This window comes from Mastigoproctus giganteus, chromosome 3 (assembly GCF_048544385.1).
Source record: "Mastigoproctus giganteus isolate SK-2022 chromosome 3, ASM4854438v1, whole genome shotgun sequence".
NCBI lineage: Eukaryota > Metazoa > Arthropoda > Arachnida > Uropygi > Thelyphonidae > Mastigoproctus > Mastigoproctus giganteus.
The window spans coordinates 230,257,320-230,275,541 of record NC_143577.1 but is presented as its reverse complement, the minus strand read 5'-3'; the positions used below and the strand labels follow the sequence as shown (position 1 = coordinate 230,275,541).

The 18,222-nt window shown below is 36.2% G+C and overlaps 1 protein-coding gene across 1 annotated transcript in view; it reads left to right on the top strand.

Moving 5' to 3' along the window:
* Positions 1-18,222, top strand: part of LOC150088828 (transmembrane protein adipocyte-associated 1 homolog) — a 194,872-nt gene that overhangs the window by 89,949 nt on the left and 86,701 nt on the right. The window contains exon 6 of the mRNA XM_090370928.1: positions 14,626-14,705. Within this exon, the coding sequence (XP_090227054.1) occupies positions 14,626-14,705 (80 nt within the window). The remainder of the gene's footprint in view (positions 1-14,625; positions 14,706-18,222) is intronic.

Genomic DNA, 18,222 nt, shown 5'->3' with positions numbered 1-18,222 from the left:
GATTTTAAATCATTAGATTTAAAATCAACCTTTTATTTAGCTTCCCTTTATCTTTTAAAATGACATGTATGATTTGATCACCAACATTATAATGGTTCTTTAGAGATTTAACGGATGCACCGTCTTCAAACTTTTGAATAATTTCAAGTTTTTGTTTAATTCTCTTGCATTTGCCCATCATTTTCGCGATTTCTAAACCAAAAAAAAAAAAATTCCGACATTGCTGACAAAAGAAACAAACTAAACATTTCTTCTCTTGTTTTTTTCTTTTTTTGAGCAATGGGGGTTGCAAGATAGTAGGTACATTAATCTCCCAAAAATGACTTATAACGCCACTTCTTGTAACTTATAACGCCTAACTTATAATGACTTATAACTTGTAACTTATAATGACTTATAACGCCACTTATAACGCCTATTCTAGTTATTACTTGAATTTTATGATTTCAGGTTGTTTTTTTTTTTTTGTTTTTTTTTTTAATTTGGAGCCTTGAAGTGTCCCAATTAATCCGATCCCTGTAAATCAAGGGTCTGCTGTATATATATATGTGTGTGTATATATATATATAAGGGTCTGCTGTATATATATATGTGTGTGTATATATATATATAATAATATATATGTATGTATATATATATATATATAAAACTGTCAGTTTCCTCTATACGGTGTCCATCTATGTATAGCTCTCTAGAACCATCTGTATTATTTCCTGTTATTTTAGTTTTATTTGTATTTATCTGAATACCCACTTTTTATATATTTTCCTTTATTTTTCTAAAACTCTTGGAGGGGATGAAAAGGTGATGAGAACTTTTTTTTTCTTTTTTTTTTTTTTTGCTGATTTTGTATAAGTTTTCTTTCTTGCATTATTTGCCACTGCTAATACTAGTATAAAGTTTGTGTGCCTTCTGTTGACTGCAGAATGAGAATGATATCATCAGTATATTGTAGGCATGCTAATTTTCTATTTTCTGTGCAACTGAGCAGTATAGTGTCTGTATTTGCTTTTCTCCTTACCCAGTCCAATATTTTATTAAATCAACAAAAATGGTTGACAAGTTAAAGTTGTATTGCAATAATGCTTTTAAACGTGCTCACAGGCCAGCCACTGGTATAATCTCACTGCTTCTACTCTGCCAAATAGTGACTGGAAAGAATCTGAGTAGTGTATATGCAGAGGGCATTGTTGAGGCCATGCTATGTCATAGCTGGGTATATTCTTGCCATGTGTATGCCATATCTAAAAATTTCATTACTTCATACAACATGTACTCTCCACCTTTTCTTACTGTTGAATACACCACGAATATTCAAAACTAATAGGACAAACTTATCTGCAAAAAGATCTAAACCTGCTAAACACTTCCTTGTTCATTTCACAAGTAGGCGTGATCTCAGTTCCAATATCATTGATATCCATTTACACTTAACCTGCCAAGCCCCACTTTTTCTGACTGAATCCCAATCATTGGCTGATTCAACCACTGCTCAGTTCAGTTGTCCTAATTATTTGTTGTATGAATCCTTTCACTTCAGAGGTGGTATTTGTGCATATGTCCGCTTTGATATTCCCTGTCAGAGGCTTAGTAAATTGGAATCTCCTCTTTTCGATCTTCTCTGGCTTAAAATTTCTCTACTCCATTCTGTCAAATTTGTCTGTTGCCTCTATCGTTCTCCCAACTCCTCTAATCATATGGAACTCTTTTGCTTTTTTCTTTCTCCAATCCAACTTTTAATGTTCACAACTCTGGCCAACTTCTATTTTCTAGTCACACAGACCCAGCTGATATAGATGCTGAGGCTTTTGCAATTATTAATGACCTCACACAAATTGCTTATTTACCTACCAGAATACCAGGCAATTCTAACTACCCAGCCAACAATGACCTCGCATAAATTGTTCATTTATGTACCAGAATAGTAGTCTTAACTGTACAGCCAGCACACTTTCTCACAAACAACTCTTCCAAGTACATGGTCAAGCTGAGTGGTCCTCTAAGCACCTCAGATCACAACCTGGTGATGGTCTCTTCTCTAATGGAACCTGCCTCTTGTGGGCATTCTCAACCTCGGGTTGTTTGGCATTACAAGTATGCAAAATGGGATGATATATGAGATCTGTTTCAAATCTTCTGATGTCAATGTTTGCTCAGATCTTGTCAGTGAAATTATTCTTGAGGATATGAAACCTTTATGAAACCTTGAAGGGACTTCACCTTAAAATCTCTTCCTATATATAAACCTTGGTTTTCTAATAAATGCATTAGCATTAATAGTTGCATATAATGCAAGAAAGCAAGCTTATACAGCGTAAGCCAAAAAAAAAATTTCACATATCCATTTCCTACAAACGTTTGTCTAGTTCTTCCTTGAATTTATTTAAGCTATCAATTTCCACAATGACAAATGGAAGTTTGTTCCAGCAATCAACCATATGCTGGCTAAAGGCAAATTTCCACACATCTATTCTGCAACTGTCTTTCCTCAAATTGAGGAAAGACAGTTGCAGTACTCAATTTGAATTTATGCACCTTCAAGTACATAATCTGAACAAGAGGAAGAATCCCTGCAGCATTGAGCTTGCTCAAACCATTCAAAGCCTTAAAAACCTCAATCACAGGTGCCTAGTCTCCAGACACTGGAGACTAGGCACCTGTGATTGAGGTTTTTAAGGCTTTGAATGAACCTAGTCTCCAGACACTGGAGACTAGACATCTGCGAGGTGATCTGATTGAAGAAAGACTTTCTTGGTAAGGGCATCCCTTTGTTCTGCTCACCAATCTTGTTGCCTTTCTTTCTACTCAATCCAGCAGCTCTACATCCTTCCTAAAATGAGGCCTCCAGACCTGTACGCAATATTCAAGGTGTGACCTGACCATTGCCTTATACAAAGGGATAATCACCTCTTTATCCTTGCTAGCAAAATTCCTGTATATCATTCATAAAACCCCATGACCTGCTCTGGCAGCCTGACTGCACTGCTCAGAAAACTTCATATCTGACTGCACAACTACCCACAGGTCTTTTTCATTCTCAACTACCTTGAGTGTAGTACTACACAGTTGGTACATTACTCGGGGTTACTGCAACCAACATGCAGTAATTTGCATTTGTCAATGTTAAACTTCAGTTGCCTCTTCTCAGCCCATTTGCCTAATTTTTCTAGATTCTGTTGCAATAGCATATTGTTATTACTGTCATTAACAACTGCCAACCTTTTTGTCATTCACAACCTTGGACATTAAGCCTAATATACCTTCATCAATATCGTTGATAAATATAGAAAACAACAGTGGGCTCAACACCAAACCCTGGGGGACTCTACTAATAACATTAGTCCACGAAGATCAGTGTCCATTGATTACCACACTGTCTTCTCCCACTCAACCATCCCTTTATCCATGTCAGCAAACTGCCCTTAATGCCACACTGTTCCAGTTTGTATAGCAGTCTTTTATGTGAAACAGTATCAAAAGATTTCCTGAAATCCAAATATAGAATATCGAAATTATTTATTGAATCCAGTTCCTTTGTTACTATGTCATTGTATCCAATCGGATTAGTCAAACAGAATTTCCTCCTGGCAGATCCATGCTGTGTCTGAACTATAACTGCAGTTTTGTGTAGATAATCCTGTATTACTTCTTTAACCAGTGACCGCATTATTTTCCGTGCAACAGAAGTTAAACTAACAGGTCTGTAAATACTCGTATCACCCTTTGATCTCCTTTGTGAATTGGGGATACATTTGCACTTCTCCAGTACATGGGGACCTCCCTTGAATCCAGAGATACTCTCATAATTATGGCTAAGGGTTTGCTTACTTTCTTTGCTTCCTCCCTTAATATAATTGGATAGATCTCATCTCCCCAGGTGCCTTTCTTATGTTTAATTCAACAATTTCTCTTCAAATTTCCTCTTAGTTATTACATCATTTAGCTCCTTATTAGAGTTTGATAAACTTCAGACCACTTCCCTAGAGAATTCCTCATATGTGAATGTAGATGGAAAATACTCATTCAGTTTGTCAGCTACCTGAGCAAGATCATTAACAGTGGAATCAATGATGTCAAGTGGACTAATCTGTTTCATCCCTTTCCTTCTAGAGTTTACATAAGTGAAGTTTTTTTCTGTTTTTCTTTGCATCCTCTGCCTTTGCTTGCCTAACTTCCTTTGTGACTTGATTACAGACTGGCTTATATCTACCCTAAGCTTCTGTGTCACCTGATAATTTATATACATCCCATGCATTTTTCTCTTTTGCCACAAGTCTCATTACTTCATCTGACATCCAATTAGGCCTAAACCCTGAACAGTATTTCTTAGTTTGTATGAAAAGCCTAGTAGCTTCCATGATTAACCCTTTGAATGCTTCCTATTTAGAATTTGCTGTTGGTAACATCATTAGTTGGTTCCGTTGTATAGAATTTAAAAACTGTCTGAGACCACTGTAGTCACCTTTACGAAAGCAAAAATCCTTCGCTTTAACCCTGATGGTAGTTACATCTTTAAGTAAATCCCACATCAGTACACTGTGATCACTGCCACCTAATGTTTCCTTTATCTGCAGATTCTTAATGCATGAATATCACTTCTGATAATCAGATCAAGAGTATTACTCCCTCTGGTTGCCTCTCAAATATGCTGCTGCAGTAAACAGTCATACAGTATATTCACAAATGTCTTGCTAGTATGCAAGTGACCAATCCACAAGTTCAATCTATATCTGGAAAGTTAAAATTCTTTATTATAAGACATTCTGATTTACTGGCCTGCTCTATTTTTCTGTTCAGTTGTTCATTGTATTCATCAGAATCATTAGGCCTATAACACACTCCTACTGATTTTTGATTTCCCGGTGCTTATGTCACACCAAACTGACTCAACATTCCACTGGCCACCCATGTCAACTGGATGCAGTGCCTCAGATTTTATGTTTCCTAACTAACAGCATAACCCCTCCTCCCTTCCTATCCTGTCTCACCAATCCAACGTGGTCCTTGATGGGTGGCTGGCATTTGAACATGAGAAAATGCTTAAAGTTGCCTATGCTGATGACTTGGTCATTCTTGTTTTTGGTGACTCGAAGAATGTGCCAATGATATACTATCAGACTTTAATATCTGCTGTCAGACAGAAATTACAAATATCAATAACAAAAACCAAGCAAATGTTGCTTAAAGGTTGACTAAATTTAAACAGATGCCCTAATATTAAACTTCTAGATCAACCAATTAAAATCATTAGAAATTACAAATATTTAGGAGTTATGGTCGATGACAGGTTTCAATTTGTCTCCCATGCTAAATATATATTGAAACAAGTTAAAACTAATTGGTAAACTTATTAGAATAACCAAATATTCTTGAGGTATCAAACCCTCCACTTTGATGTACTATAAATCCATTTTTATCCCAATAGTGTGTTATGCTGCGGGTGCCTGGGGCCCCAGTATAGGTAAATATTTCTTGGGTAAATATATCACACAGGCCCAGAGATTTTTTCTTCTGGCAACTTCTCGAGCTTGTCGCACAATCTCTACTACAGCCCTACAGGTAATACCAGGAAAATTGCCCATTAACGATGAAGTGATCTTTAATTATTTTCAATACCACAGAAGAAAGGAATTACCTGTTGCATTTCAACATTATTCTCTAAACTTTGATATACCAACTAAAGACAACATAGGATTAGAAACCAGTTCATAAATGACTGGCAGGATGAATGGGACAATGTTATAATGTGTAGGATTACGAATAAGTTTTTACCTCGAGTGGCAGAATTTAATAAATATCATTTGGGCTGGTTTAACCCTGGTATATATATTATCTTTTTGATATCAGAACATGGTAGTTTAAACTCTACATTGTTTATATTAGGATTGGTTGTGTCTCCATTGTATAGTTGTGGCGTACCGGAGATGGTGCAACATCTGATATTCGAATGTCATTGTTACCCTGACTATAAATCTGAACTGCAAATGTTAACAAATATATGAATGTGACTTATACAGGTTTCTTGAAAAAACTACCTTGTTCTAGTAAAGTACACAGACAAGGTTTTCAGGCGAAGGAAAAGCCTTATTGGAACTGACATATAGATTTGTGAGAGACTTCATCTTGTGCTTGAACTTTGCATGTCCTAGTGGCACTTCTGAATTGTGATAGAATTAATTAATTCTTTACTGAATTGGCACACAATGAGATATTTTCTAGGGTTTGTGTCATGGAATTTTGACATTGGACTAAACTTCTTAGCAGGCTACTGTTTTGAACACCTAATTTTATTTTGTTCAGACAAACTGCTGTTTTGAATATGTTATAAACTGTAGTAGTAGTAGTAGTAGCAGTGGCATGTGATGCAAGAAAGCAAGTGTATGAGCTTATGCAGCATCAGCCAAAAAAAAAAAAAAAAATCACACCATTCCCTCCAAATGCCTGTCCAGTTCCTCCTTAAATTTATTCAACCTATCAACTTCCACAACGACAGATGGAAGTTTGTTCCAGCAAATAACCACCCGCTGGCTAAAGCTAAATTTCTGCACATCTATTCTACATCTGTCTTTTCTTAATTTGAATTTATGCCCCCTTAGGTTCGTCTGAACAAGTGGAAGGATCCCATCAGAATTCAGCGTGCTCAACCCATTCAAGGCCTTATATACCTCAATCAGATCACCGTGCAGGTGCCTAGTCTCCAGCCACTGCAATTTGCAGAACTTAAGCCTCTCTTGGTAAGAGGATCCCTTCATTCCCCTCACCAATCTTGTTGCCCTTCTCTGTACACGCTCAAGTAAATCTACATCCTTCCTAAAATGAGGCCTCCAGACCTGTACGCAGTACTCAAGGCGTGGCCTGAAAAGGAGGTGATTATCCCTCTGTATAAGGCCTTATACAGAGGGATAATCACCTCCTTTTCCCTGCTAGCAAAATTCCTATATATCATTGACAAAACCCCATGACCTGCCCTGGCCGCCTGGCTGCATTGCTCAGAAAACTTCATATCTGACTGCACAATTACTCCCAGGTCTTTTTCATTTTCTACCACCTTAAGTGTAGTACCATACAGTTGGTACGTTTCTCTGAGGTTACTTCTACCCATATGCAGTACTTTGCATTTGTCATATGTAAATATGTTATGTTCTTGACAGACTGTTGTTTTGAACATATTCTATAAATTGTAAATATTGATAACCAGTTTCAGAGCTTTGTGAGCTTGGCTCTGTTTTAATGTCGTTGGATCTAGATCAGTCTACTTTCCTGATGTTTTTGTGGATTAATTGTTAATAACAATTTGTGTGTGATTTTGCCATGGGCTTAGTTATTTAACTGCTTCGAATTAAGGAATTAAGTTCTATACACTATTTTATGATAATCTGCAATTGTTCAGATTTATTTGCCTGGGTGGCAGATAGATATAGTCTAATTTAAACTTTGAGATCTTTAATTTTAGATCAAGACTTCTTTTTTTCGATGGATGATTTCTTTTTTAGTTGGAAGATACTATAGTTAACTTAATGTTTTAGAATGAGATTGATTGGACATCATCCTGGTTGAATTCTGGGTGTGTGACAACTCTTTTGGTGCTACTAGTTTGGCAGCTGTTTATCCCACTAGGAAATTGTGTTGAATAATATTGAGTGTGTCTTTGATATTTAACACCAATGGTTCATGTGTCACTGCTGGTTAGGCAGTCTAACACATTTTGATGTATAGTGTATGAAAATGATGTTAATTATTGTTGGATTGTGAATTAACTTTGATGATTCTCCGCTAGTAACCTACTATAAACTTTACTAAACTATGTCTTCCTATTTCTAGGAGATGCCTTCCACTTTCACTCCTACTTTGTCTCTTTTCCTCCCCTTCCATCCCAAACTTATTGTACTAATTCCTTTTTCACTTCCTTAATTCTTGGTCTGCCATTTTGGCACCAGGAAGTCTCTTCCCTAGTTAGCAGACCCTGGTGCACCTCCATGTGGCAAAGGATGGGAGTCAGGGAGCAGGAAATCAGGTGTTTCCTGCCCCTTGGCTGCGAAGCTTGTTGAGTATTAAGTGCCCCTGTCGGCACTTAATACTCAACAGAACCCACACATACTATACACACCTACACTTACACACACTTGTCAGCCTTGGCAAATGTTCTGTCAGGTGCATCAGCGGCATATAGAGGAACCCCTGGAGACCACCTATAATACAAGGATACTTTGAATACTTTGTCCTTTCTGTACACATTGTACTCCCCATAATGTGCTAAGGCTGTTCAAGATAAGAATATTGCATATCACATTTGGCTTGCATCCAAATCTTTAAGTTCATTTTCTTCCTACACAGAGCTCCAACAGTTGCTAAGCAGTTATTAATCTGTCCAAACTAGATTTTGAAGGGACTAAGAAGAGTAGAAAACTTTGCTTCTTGTCCAAATGGGTGTCGAGCATTCTGGTCTCTCACCAAAGCTTTTGGCCACAACTTTTGCCCATCTCTGTTTTCACTTCTGTTAAAACCAAATGATTCTGTTTCCACTTCAACTAAACATAAAACTGACCGACCTGCCTAGCATCCTATTTTTTCTTCTAACTCTTATATTGATGATCTTGGTAAAATACCTCCTACCATTCACAGTACACTCCATTCAGTGCCTCCTGTGGTCTTCTTTCAAAAGGATATCAGAAGAATTTTGAAGTCCTGATGCCAACAAAAGTGCCAGGTCCTAATAGTATTTCTCCACTTGTTCTTAAAACATATACTTCTGAGCTTACTCCTATTCTGTGTCATCTTTTTACACTTTCTTATTCCATTCGTGTTTTCCCTTCTGCTTGGAAATTGCTCAAATCCTTCTTGTCCAGTTATCATCCCATTGCATTTACTACTTCTCTTTCTGAGAAATCCATCAACACCCAACTCTTAAACTGTTTAGTAACCTCCATTTGATCAATGATTGCCAGTGTGGATTCCATAAGTGTCAATCCACTGGTGATATACTGGCTTATTTTTATTTATTTTTTTATTAATAACAAGATACAAAACAGGTAACCATTAACAGTGAATCTGAGAGCAGAACAATGAACAGAGTTAATAACAATAATGAGTCAAACAATCAGATAAACATTGATATAGATTCAAACATTAAAATCATATGTACAAAAGAGGTATGCATTAAGTAAAATTACCAGTAAAACAAATAATAAATAAATTAATTCGAGAATAGAAAATACAGTCGATTCCGGTTATTTGGGACACATTGGGACTAGTGCATTTTGGCCCGATTAAGCGGCTGCCCCGATTATCCGAAGTTTCACATAAAAAAAAGTTAAAAATACAATGGACCCCCACTTTACAACTGGTTCACTGTACAATCAAACCATGTTACGATGGAGTACCATTCACTATACGATGTGTAGTAAGCACTGGTCATTGTGATCACATTTGTGAATTGAATTTTAATTCTATTAAACAGTGATTCTAATTAGCGAAAATAGGAGGAAAATTATCCACAGGCTATAAAAGTAAAGACATATTAAGCACAGATTTACCCTTTATTACCTTACCAATTAAAAAATTAAATGATACATGAAAATCGGAGGAATATACGTGATAGTCGGAATAATTAATACATACTGTAATATGTACATACTAACTAGTTGACATTTCTGTTCACTGACATTTGTGGGTGAGGGTTTAAATTTAAAACAGTAAAAAGATAAGCAATCAATAACAAAGAACACGGCATACACAAATTGCAAGTAACACAATACGTGCAAGGGAGAACAGAGTAACAAGTTACGAAGCTTTAAAAATAGGAATGAAGAGAAAATTCTGAAAATAAATTTTTTTATATGATTGAAGATTCCATAATAACTCACCGAATTCCGGCTGTTGGTATTATCGCAAATTCAATAAGATCGAGTTTACTATCCGTTTATGATAGATTGCACAAACAGAAAAGCCCAATAAACAGGTGACTGCTAATTGTTTTTATTATTTTATGGTTGTGACCGCCAGAAATCCGACCGAACCACATGGTATGATCAGAGACAATCGTAGGGTAATCTCCAATGTGTGGTTTCCTGCCCCAATTAAATGGCACGTTGCCCCAATTAAGCGAACTAAACTCCGGCTATTTTCTCAATTGGGTTCTGTTTTTTAAGATTTGCCTCAAATAAACGGCTGCCCCGATTAACCGGTGGCCCAAATAACCGGAATCCACTGTAGTAAAACAAATAATAATAAACTACAATAATTAGATGAGAGCTTGTCATTTTGCAGTTCAAGAGAAGAGGCAAACTTGTGGATGGAGTTCATTAGTGATCGGGAGTTGTCAAAAAAATCAATCAGAGGGTCGTTTGCCGATTTGCTGATTCTGTTCAGTGAACCGAACTTCATAAAGTTGGTGGTCGCAGAGTCAAGGTGAAACAGAATAAGGTTCCTGACTTGTCTACAAGGAGCATTGAAGTTGATTTTGCTCAGTAGTAGTAGTAGTAGTAGTGGCATGTGATGCAAGAAAGCAAGTGTATAAGCTTATGCAGCATCAGCCCAAAAAAAAAAAAAAAAAATCACACCATTCCCTCCAAATGCCTGTCCAGTTCCTCCTTAAATTTATTCAACCTATCAACTTCCACAACGACAAATGGAAGTTTGTTCCAGCAATTAACCACCCGCTGGCTAAAGGCAAATTTCCACACATCTATTCTACATCTGTCCTTTCTTAATTTGAATTTATGCTCCTTAGGTTTGTAATCTGAACAAGTGGAAGGATCCCATCAGAATTCAGCGTGCTCAACCCATTCAAGGCCTTATACACCTCGATCAGATCACCGCGCAGATGCCTAGTCTCCAGCCACTGCAATTTGCAGAACTTAAGCCTCTCTTGGTAAGAGGATCCCATCATTCCCCTCACCAATCTTGTTGCCCTTCTCTGTACACGCTCAAGTAAATCTACATCCTTCCTAAAATGAGGCCTCCAGACCTGTATGCAGTACTCAAGGCGTGGCCTGACCATTGCCTTATACAAAGGGACAATCACCTCCTTTACCCTGCTAGCAAAATTCCTATATATCATTGACAAAACCCCATGACCTGCCCTGGCAGCCTGTCTGCATTGCTCAGAAAACTTCATATCTGACTGCACAATTACTCCCAGGTCTTTTTCATTTTCTACCACCTTAAGTGTAGTACCACACAGTTGGTACGTTTCTCTGGGGTTACTTCTACCCATATGCGGTACTTTGCATTGAAGCATACCAAATACTTCATAAGTTCCAGTGATTACTTTGGCTAGAAAGGTGATGTCAGCAATAACTTTTCTAGTGCACAGAAGCCTCAGATGAAAGTAATCACACAGCAATTCATAGTACACTGTGTGATAAAATAGAGGATTACAGAACGTAAGGTAACGGACAAAATTTTTTTGGGCTGCTTGAATTTTGTTAATTAAAGTCTTTGTGTGAGGATTCCAGATGGGTGAGCTGAATTCAAGGATTGGCCGAACAATAGTTTTATAAAGAATAACAGCATATCTATAATTTTTGAACTTATAGGTGTTCCATTTGATAAATCCTAGTGTTTTGAATGCTTTGATTGTGATTTTAAGGACATGGGCATCAAATTTAGCACTGCTGGAGAAGAGAATTCCCAAGTCGTTAACTTAGTACAGAGTTAATAGCGTACTCCGTATTTATTAGTTGTGGAGATCTGCAGGATGAGGAAGAGATTACTTTGCACTTCAAGGGGATAGCAGACAAGCCATTCAGAGATAGCCACAGAGAGAATTTATTGAGGGTGCATTGAATCTGTTGAGAATCAGTAATCTCCTTCACTGCTGACTAGATTTTAAGATCATGTACATAGAGAGCAACTTGAACATTGGAGGTGCAGTTAAAGAAGGAAGATCATTTATGAAAACAATGGAATATTACCCAGCTATAGACAAATTCAATGGAAAAGATTTTGTGAAACTCACAGAGTTGCTCTTGACATTTCAAAGGCTTTTGATTGTGTTTGGCATGCAGTTCTTCTAAATAAGCATCCATCTTATGGTTTGCAAACTGTTTTTTGTAATTGGGTATCCAGTTTTCTCTCTGACTGCTGATTGGGTGATGGTAGATAGCTCTTATCTTCTAACTTTCCACTAATGCTGGTATTTACCAAGGTTCATTTTTCCTTCCACTCTTTTCCTTATGTATTAATAACCATCTTCCATTGACTGGAAATCCTATCCATAGTTTTGCTGATGTTAGCACATTGCATTCCACCTTCCAGTTTGAAAAACATGCCCTGCACAAACAGCTTCAAATTTTTGAATGCCCACTACCAATTCCTTAAATGCTGATCTCCAAGTAATTCTCCAGTGGGGCAAAGATAGCTTAGTTAACTTCTTCAATCCTTCTAAAACTTAGTCCTGTCTTATATCTTTAAAAAGGATTCTTCTGCTCCTGTACTTATCTTTGACAACACTCAGATTTCTAGACAAGATCACACATCTATATTAGATGTGTGATCTTGTCTAGATGTAGTAGTAGTAGTAGTAGCAGCAGTGGGATGTGATGCAAGAAAGCAAGTATATGAGCTTATGCAGCATCAGCCAAAAAAAAAAAAAAAAAAAATCACACCATTCCCTCCAAATGCCTGTCCAGTTCCTCCTTAAATTTATTCAACCTATCAACTTCCACGACAGATGGAAGTTTGTTCCAGCAATTAACCACCCGCTGGCTAAAGGCAAATTTCCGCACATCTATTCTACCTCTGTCTTTTCTTAATTTGAATTTATGCCCCCTTAGGTTCGTAATCTGAACAAATGGAAGGATCCCATCGGAATTCAGCGTGCTCAACCCATTCAAGGCCTTTAAGGATGTGATCACATCCTTAAATGCTGATCTCCAAGTAATTCTCCAGTGGGGCAAAGATAGCTTAGTTAACTTCTTCAATTCTTCTAAAACTTAGTCCTGTCTTATATCTTTAAAAAGGATTCTTCTGCTCCTATACTTATCTTTGACAACACTCAGATTTCTAGACAAGATCACAGATCTATATTAGATTATCCCAACTTCTAATCTGTCTTGGCATAAGCACATCATAAATATTGCTCCTTCTGCATCTAAAAAACTATTTTCTCTTTCACTCTCGGTATTACTTTTCTTCTAAACAGTTTCTCACTCTGTATAAATCTCAAATCCACCCTACCATGGAATACTGTTCCAACATTTGGAGCAGTGCCCTAGTATCCTCTTGCAGGCTTCTAGACTCCATTCAAAAGAGGACAGTTAGGTTAATTAATGACCCATCTCTTATGAAGTCTCTTCACTCTCAGCCTCACGGACATTTTGTTTCTGCTGCTTGCCTTTTCTATAGATACTTCCATGGGCACTGTCCTTCTGAATTGACTTCTCTAATTCCCCCTCTCTCTCTTCCAAACCAGCCTGAACATTTGCCGGAACCATTTAGTATCCGTTTACTGTCCAACTTCCAACTTACAGAACCACCTTTTCTTCTTCATTTATTCCTTCAACCTCCCTTCACAACTATTTCCTGAAAATTACAATCTACAGAAATTAAAATCTAATGTCAACACATATCTTCTTCCATCTTCTCAACCTTCAACCCATGCACAGTACTAAGTATTATAGATTCTAATACCTTTCGTGTTTAAAGGTTTCATCAGAAAAAAAAAAAAACTTCAACTTCTTTGTGAACAATTGATGATGAAATGGAACTTGACAAAAACTTCATTTGGGGTGGGGATTCTAATAATATCCTTTAAAGTTTGGCATCATAAAGATAAACCATGTAAGTTAATCCTTTGTAAATGATTAGATATTTCTGTTGAATACTGAAATTACAAACAAACATGAAAATATCTTTGTCATGTATGTTGGGATCCTATCGCATTACTACTCACAACTAATTTAAAAAAAGTTCCCATTTGGGATTATTTAAGGTGATGATGTATGCAAACAATCTAGAACAAATTTTTCTAACTGCAAATATTTGTAATTGATACTTTTTAGATAGAATATTAGTGATGTCAATCTGTGTATAGATTTATACTCAAAAATAATGAATGAGTAATTTTTTTTTTTTTGTCAGATACAAAAAAAAAAAAAAACTCAGTTACATGCATTCAAATGCCATACTAATATTAACTTAGCATTGAGCACCTTCGAATATCACTCCTAAAATTAAAATGTTTTTTTCACTTGAAAAGTAACTATTTTGAGTCTTCAAACAGGTCTCAATCGAAAATAACAAATGATGTAAAAAAATGTAGTACAACTTGTTAAATTAATTTTTCTATCCACAAAAAAATAGCTAAAGAAGTTTGCTATTCTATTGGGAAAGTCATTCAGTAAAGAAAATATTTGTTGGAAATATGCTTTGAAATTTCATTGTGTAAACATTTTCTAGATTTATAGTTCCCAATGAATTAGCATGCCGAAATGTGAATGGCATTCTCGGCACTATTTCTTGATGAGAAATTGGACTGATCAACTGATTTTTTTTTTTTTTTTATTAAAAATCAGCTTATGCATTTATCTGGTATATAATATTAAATGAAATGAGTCAGCCCACTGTAGAAACAATACTAATGAGGCTTCCACTGTAATTAAAATATTCTTGTTTTTGTTAAAGGTCACCTTGACAGTGCTACAAGTACTAGGAGAGTGCTTTTGCTAACATCCTGTATTTCTTTAGTATATTCAGGAACACAGGTAAGGAAAAATTATGCTAGATAAAATTCATTTCTGCATGCATACTATTGTTTTTATTACATTGTATTTCATAATTTAATTGAAAAACATAACCAGTATGTAGATTTGTTAACAAAAGTTCAAAAATGAAGTGAAAATATTACTATTCTTGAATAATGATATTTAAAGGATGATCTAATTTTTAAGTGTGATCTTTAAATTTTCAAAAAGTAACTGTTCTCTTAATATAATGCTAGAAATGGTTTTATATAATATATCCAAAGACCATTTCTGTAGCTGTATGAAAAAGATTGTCTTTCTTCTAGCTCTACTTAAAAGTATTTTTTTTTAGGTATATTAGCATATATATACAGCTAGGCCTCGCATAACGCGAGTTCGATTAACGAGATATTCAATTAACGCTATTTGAAAAATGATACCACTTTTCACTTTACACGATGCAAATTTCCAGTTAACGCGATTTTTTTTTTTTTTATGCGATAGTTGAAAATGATTTGAATCGCGCGTTAAGCTTACCACGAGTCGTACGGTCAATAAACAAACGTTTGCCTGCTGCCCGCCTCGGTGTGTTCCATCAACCATCGGAAGAAGACGTGTTACTTGTTTGTCTCCTGCTAATAAAATCAATGCACAGTTGCATAAAAATTCAAATTTTTAAATGAGCCAGATGAAAATGTTACCGCAAAGGAGATAACGGTAAAAGAATTAGATGAAATCTTTCTTATTGCATAGAACCTCAAACAAAAGGTTTGATGTTCTCTGCGATATATATTTCGCCAGGGCCCAGAGAAGATTGTTGTTGGCTATCGGAAATTGATTGATGAAAAGAGAAAGTCAACACTGTTCAAATATTTCCGTAACAGTAATTTCTTCATTGTGTATTTTATGTCAGAGGTTCCCAAAGTTTCTCAGTTCACGGCGCCTTTAATGTCTCAGTAATTTTTTCAAGGCGCACCCAGACCAAAAGAAATACCTAACAGTTTCGTTTAGTAGTTAGGTCCAAACAACTTAAAAAGAAATGCTGAAACTGTGAACTACTTCGAGCTAGTAGTTCGCGCGGTGTCCGACAGATGTCGAGTATCGCTGTGTTTCCCTCAAAAATTCAAAATATTCCGCGGCGCACAGTTTAAGAACTGCTATTTTATGCAATAAACATTTAATTCCATAGTTATTTTCATTATCTTTTACATTATATACAGTTAAAAAGTTATTTAAAAGGTATTTTTAAAATTCTTTATGGACATTCCAGAAGGTCAAGGACCAATTATAATTTTTTCTATTGGTTATTATATTCGATTAATGCGTTTCCGTTTTGCGCGATGCGCTCGCGGGACGTATTAATCGCGTTAATCGAGGCCCGCCTGTATATATATATATGTCTATATATATGTATAATGTGCTTGACATGTATTTTGCTGAAAATGGTATGCCTATATATATATATATTGTTTTCACCATGTCCATCTGTCTGTCCGTCCATTTATACACATGTAATAAATCAATTCCCTTTGGATGGATTTTCTTAAAATCAAACCAACAAAAATTTGGCGATGATTATCATTTTATTTTTATTTATTTTTTTTTAATACATATCACCAATCAAACAACTCATTGATATCGGCTATCCATGTATTATAGCTAAAGCACTTAAGTTATGTTTATTGCCGTGTGCTGATTGATTGGAGGGATGTATTATGAGCAATATGGTAGATTTGAAATGAAATGTTCTTGATTTGCACATTTAAGTCATTGCTTTTTGCTTATTGTTTATCAGTTTACTAAATGTATAAATCATGTCAAGCTTTCCCAACAGAAAGTCTCAACATGATTTATGTATTCCAATTAGGTGTATTGCAACAAACTCTTTAAAGTCCACATCTAATGACATGTTACCCACGCTGGCACCCTCGTAGGTAATGGATAATGCTGCTGCTGTTGCTCTCCCATAATTCTCCCATGGGTTCAATTCCGTTCAAATTTTTATGACCTTTTTTTTTTTACACCCTAGCTGAGATAGTCAGTCTCAGAGTGGGTTGCATGTTTTTCTTTCAGCAAGGCTGGTTTCATCCCATATAAGAGGCAAGTTTAACATAGATATATTCATTGCCTTTACTTTTGATATATGCATAACAACATCGGCAATGAGGACTATAATTTGGGAAATGCTGAATGAAAAGTGATTCAGCAAGTAGTAGTAGAATTATTAGTAGTGGCAAATGATGCAAGAAAGCAAGCTTAAACAGCATCAGCCAAAAAAAAAAAAAAAAAAAAATCTACTTCACCTATCCATTCTCTCCAATAGTTTTTAAGTTCTTTCTTGAAAGAATTTATTTAAACTATCCACCTCCACAACAACAGCGGATGGCAGTTTGTTCCAGCAATCGACCACCCATTGGCTGAAGGCCAATGGGTGGTCGACCTTCCTCAATTTAAATTTATGTCCCCCCTCATGTGCATAGTCTAAAGCAAGAGGAAGAATTCCATTAGTACTGAGTTTGCTTAAACCATTCTAAGCCTCAAATATCTCAATTAAATCACCTTGCAGGTGCCTAGTCTTCAGACGCTGCAATTTGCAAAACTGAAGCCTTTCTTGTTAAGAGTACTCCTTTGTTTCCCTCACCAATCTCGCCCTTCTCTGAACTCATTCTAGCAGCTCTACATCCTTTCTAAAATGAGGCCTCCAGACCCGTATGCAATATGGCCTGATCATTGCCTTATACAATGGGATAATTACCTCCTTATCTCTGCTAGCAAAATTCCTGTATTTCATTGGCAAAACCCCATGAGATATCCTTCCAGCCTGTGTGCACTGCTCAAAGAACTTCATATATGACTCCACAATTACTCCAGGTCTGGCACCTCCGGCAGGAACAGCAGAGTGTAGCACACGCTTCTTGATTTAGACCGGAGTTCGAGCCTGTGACCACCAAATACAGAAGATGCGGAAAGGTCAGGGAATGACCACCGCATATCCCTGGAGCAATATGGCCTTAGTTGCTGATGCTCCTAAAAACCAAATAACAAACAACAAACATACTCCAGGTCCTTTTCATTTTCTGCTACCCCAAGCGTAGTACCACACAGTTGGTCCATTACTCTGAGAATACTGCTACCCATATGCATGCAGTATCTTGCATTTGCCAAGATATTTATAGTGACAGCTATAAATCTCTTGGAGATGGTGCAAGTAAGAACTTGTATCATCTCCATGGCATTGGAAATGATTTTCTGATTGTAAGAAAACTGCTGTTCAAATTTTTAGTATAATTTTTCAAGGTTTGAAATTGGTGTGATAATAAATATACCTTGGGTTAGAGGATTTTTCCACCCTCGAAGTATCAAATTCAGGAACACCTTACATTGACAAATTTTCATTTTTATAACAGACATTTAGGGTTCTTTTTTGTGGTTATTGATAACCACATTGATAGCTCATAGCTTTTTTTTTTTTTTTTTTTTTTTGTCTATATTCTTTGACTGGATTCGCATTATATATATATAACATTTTTAAATTATA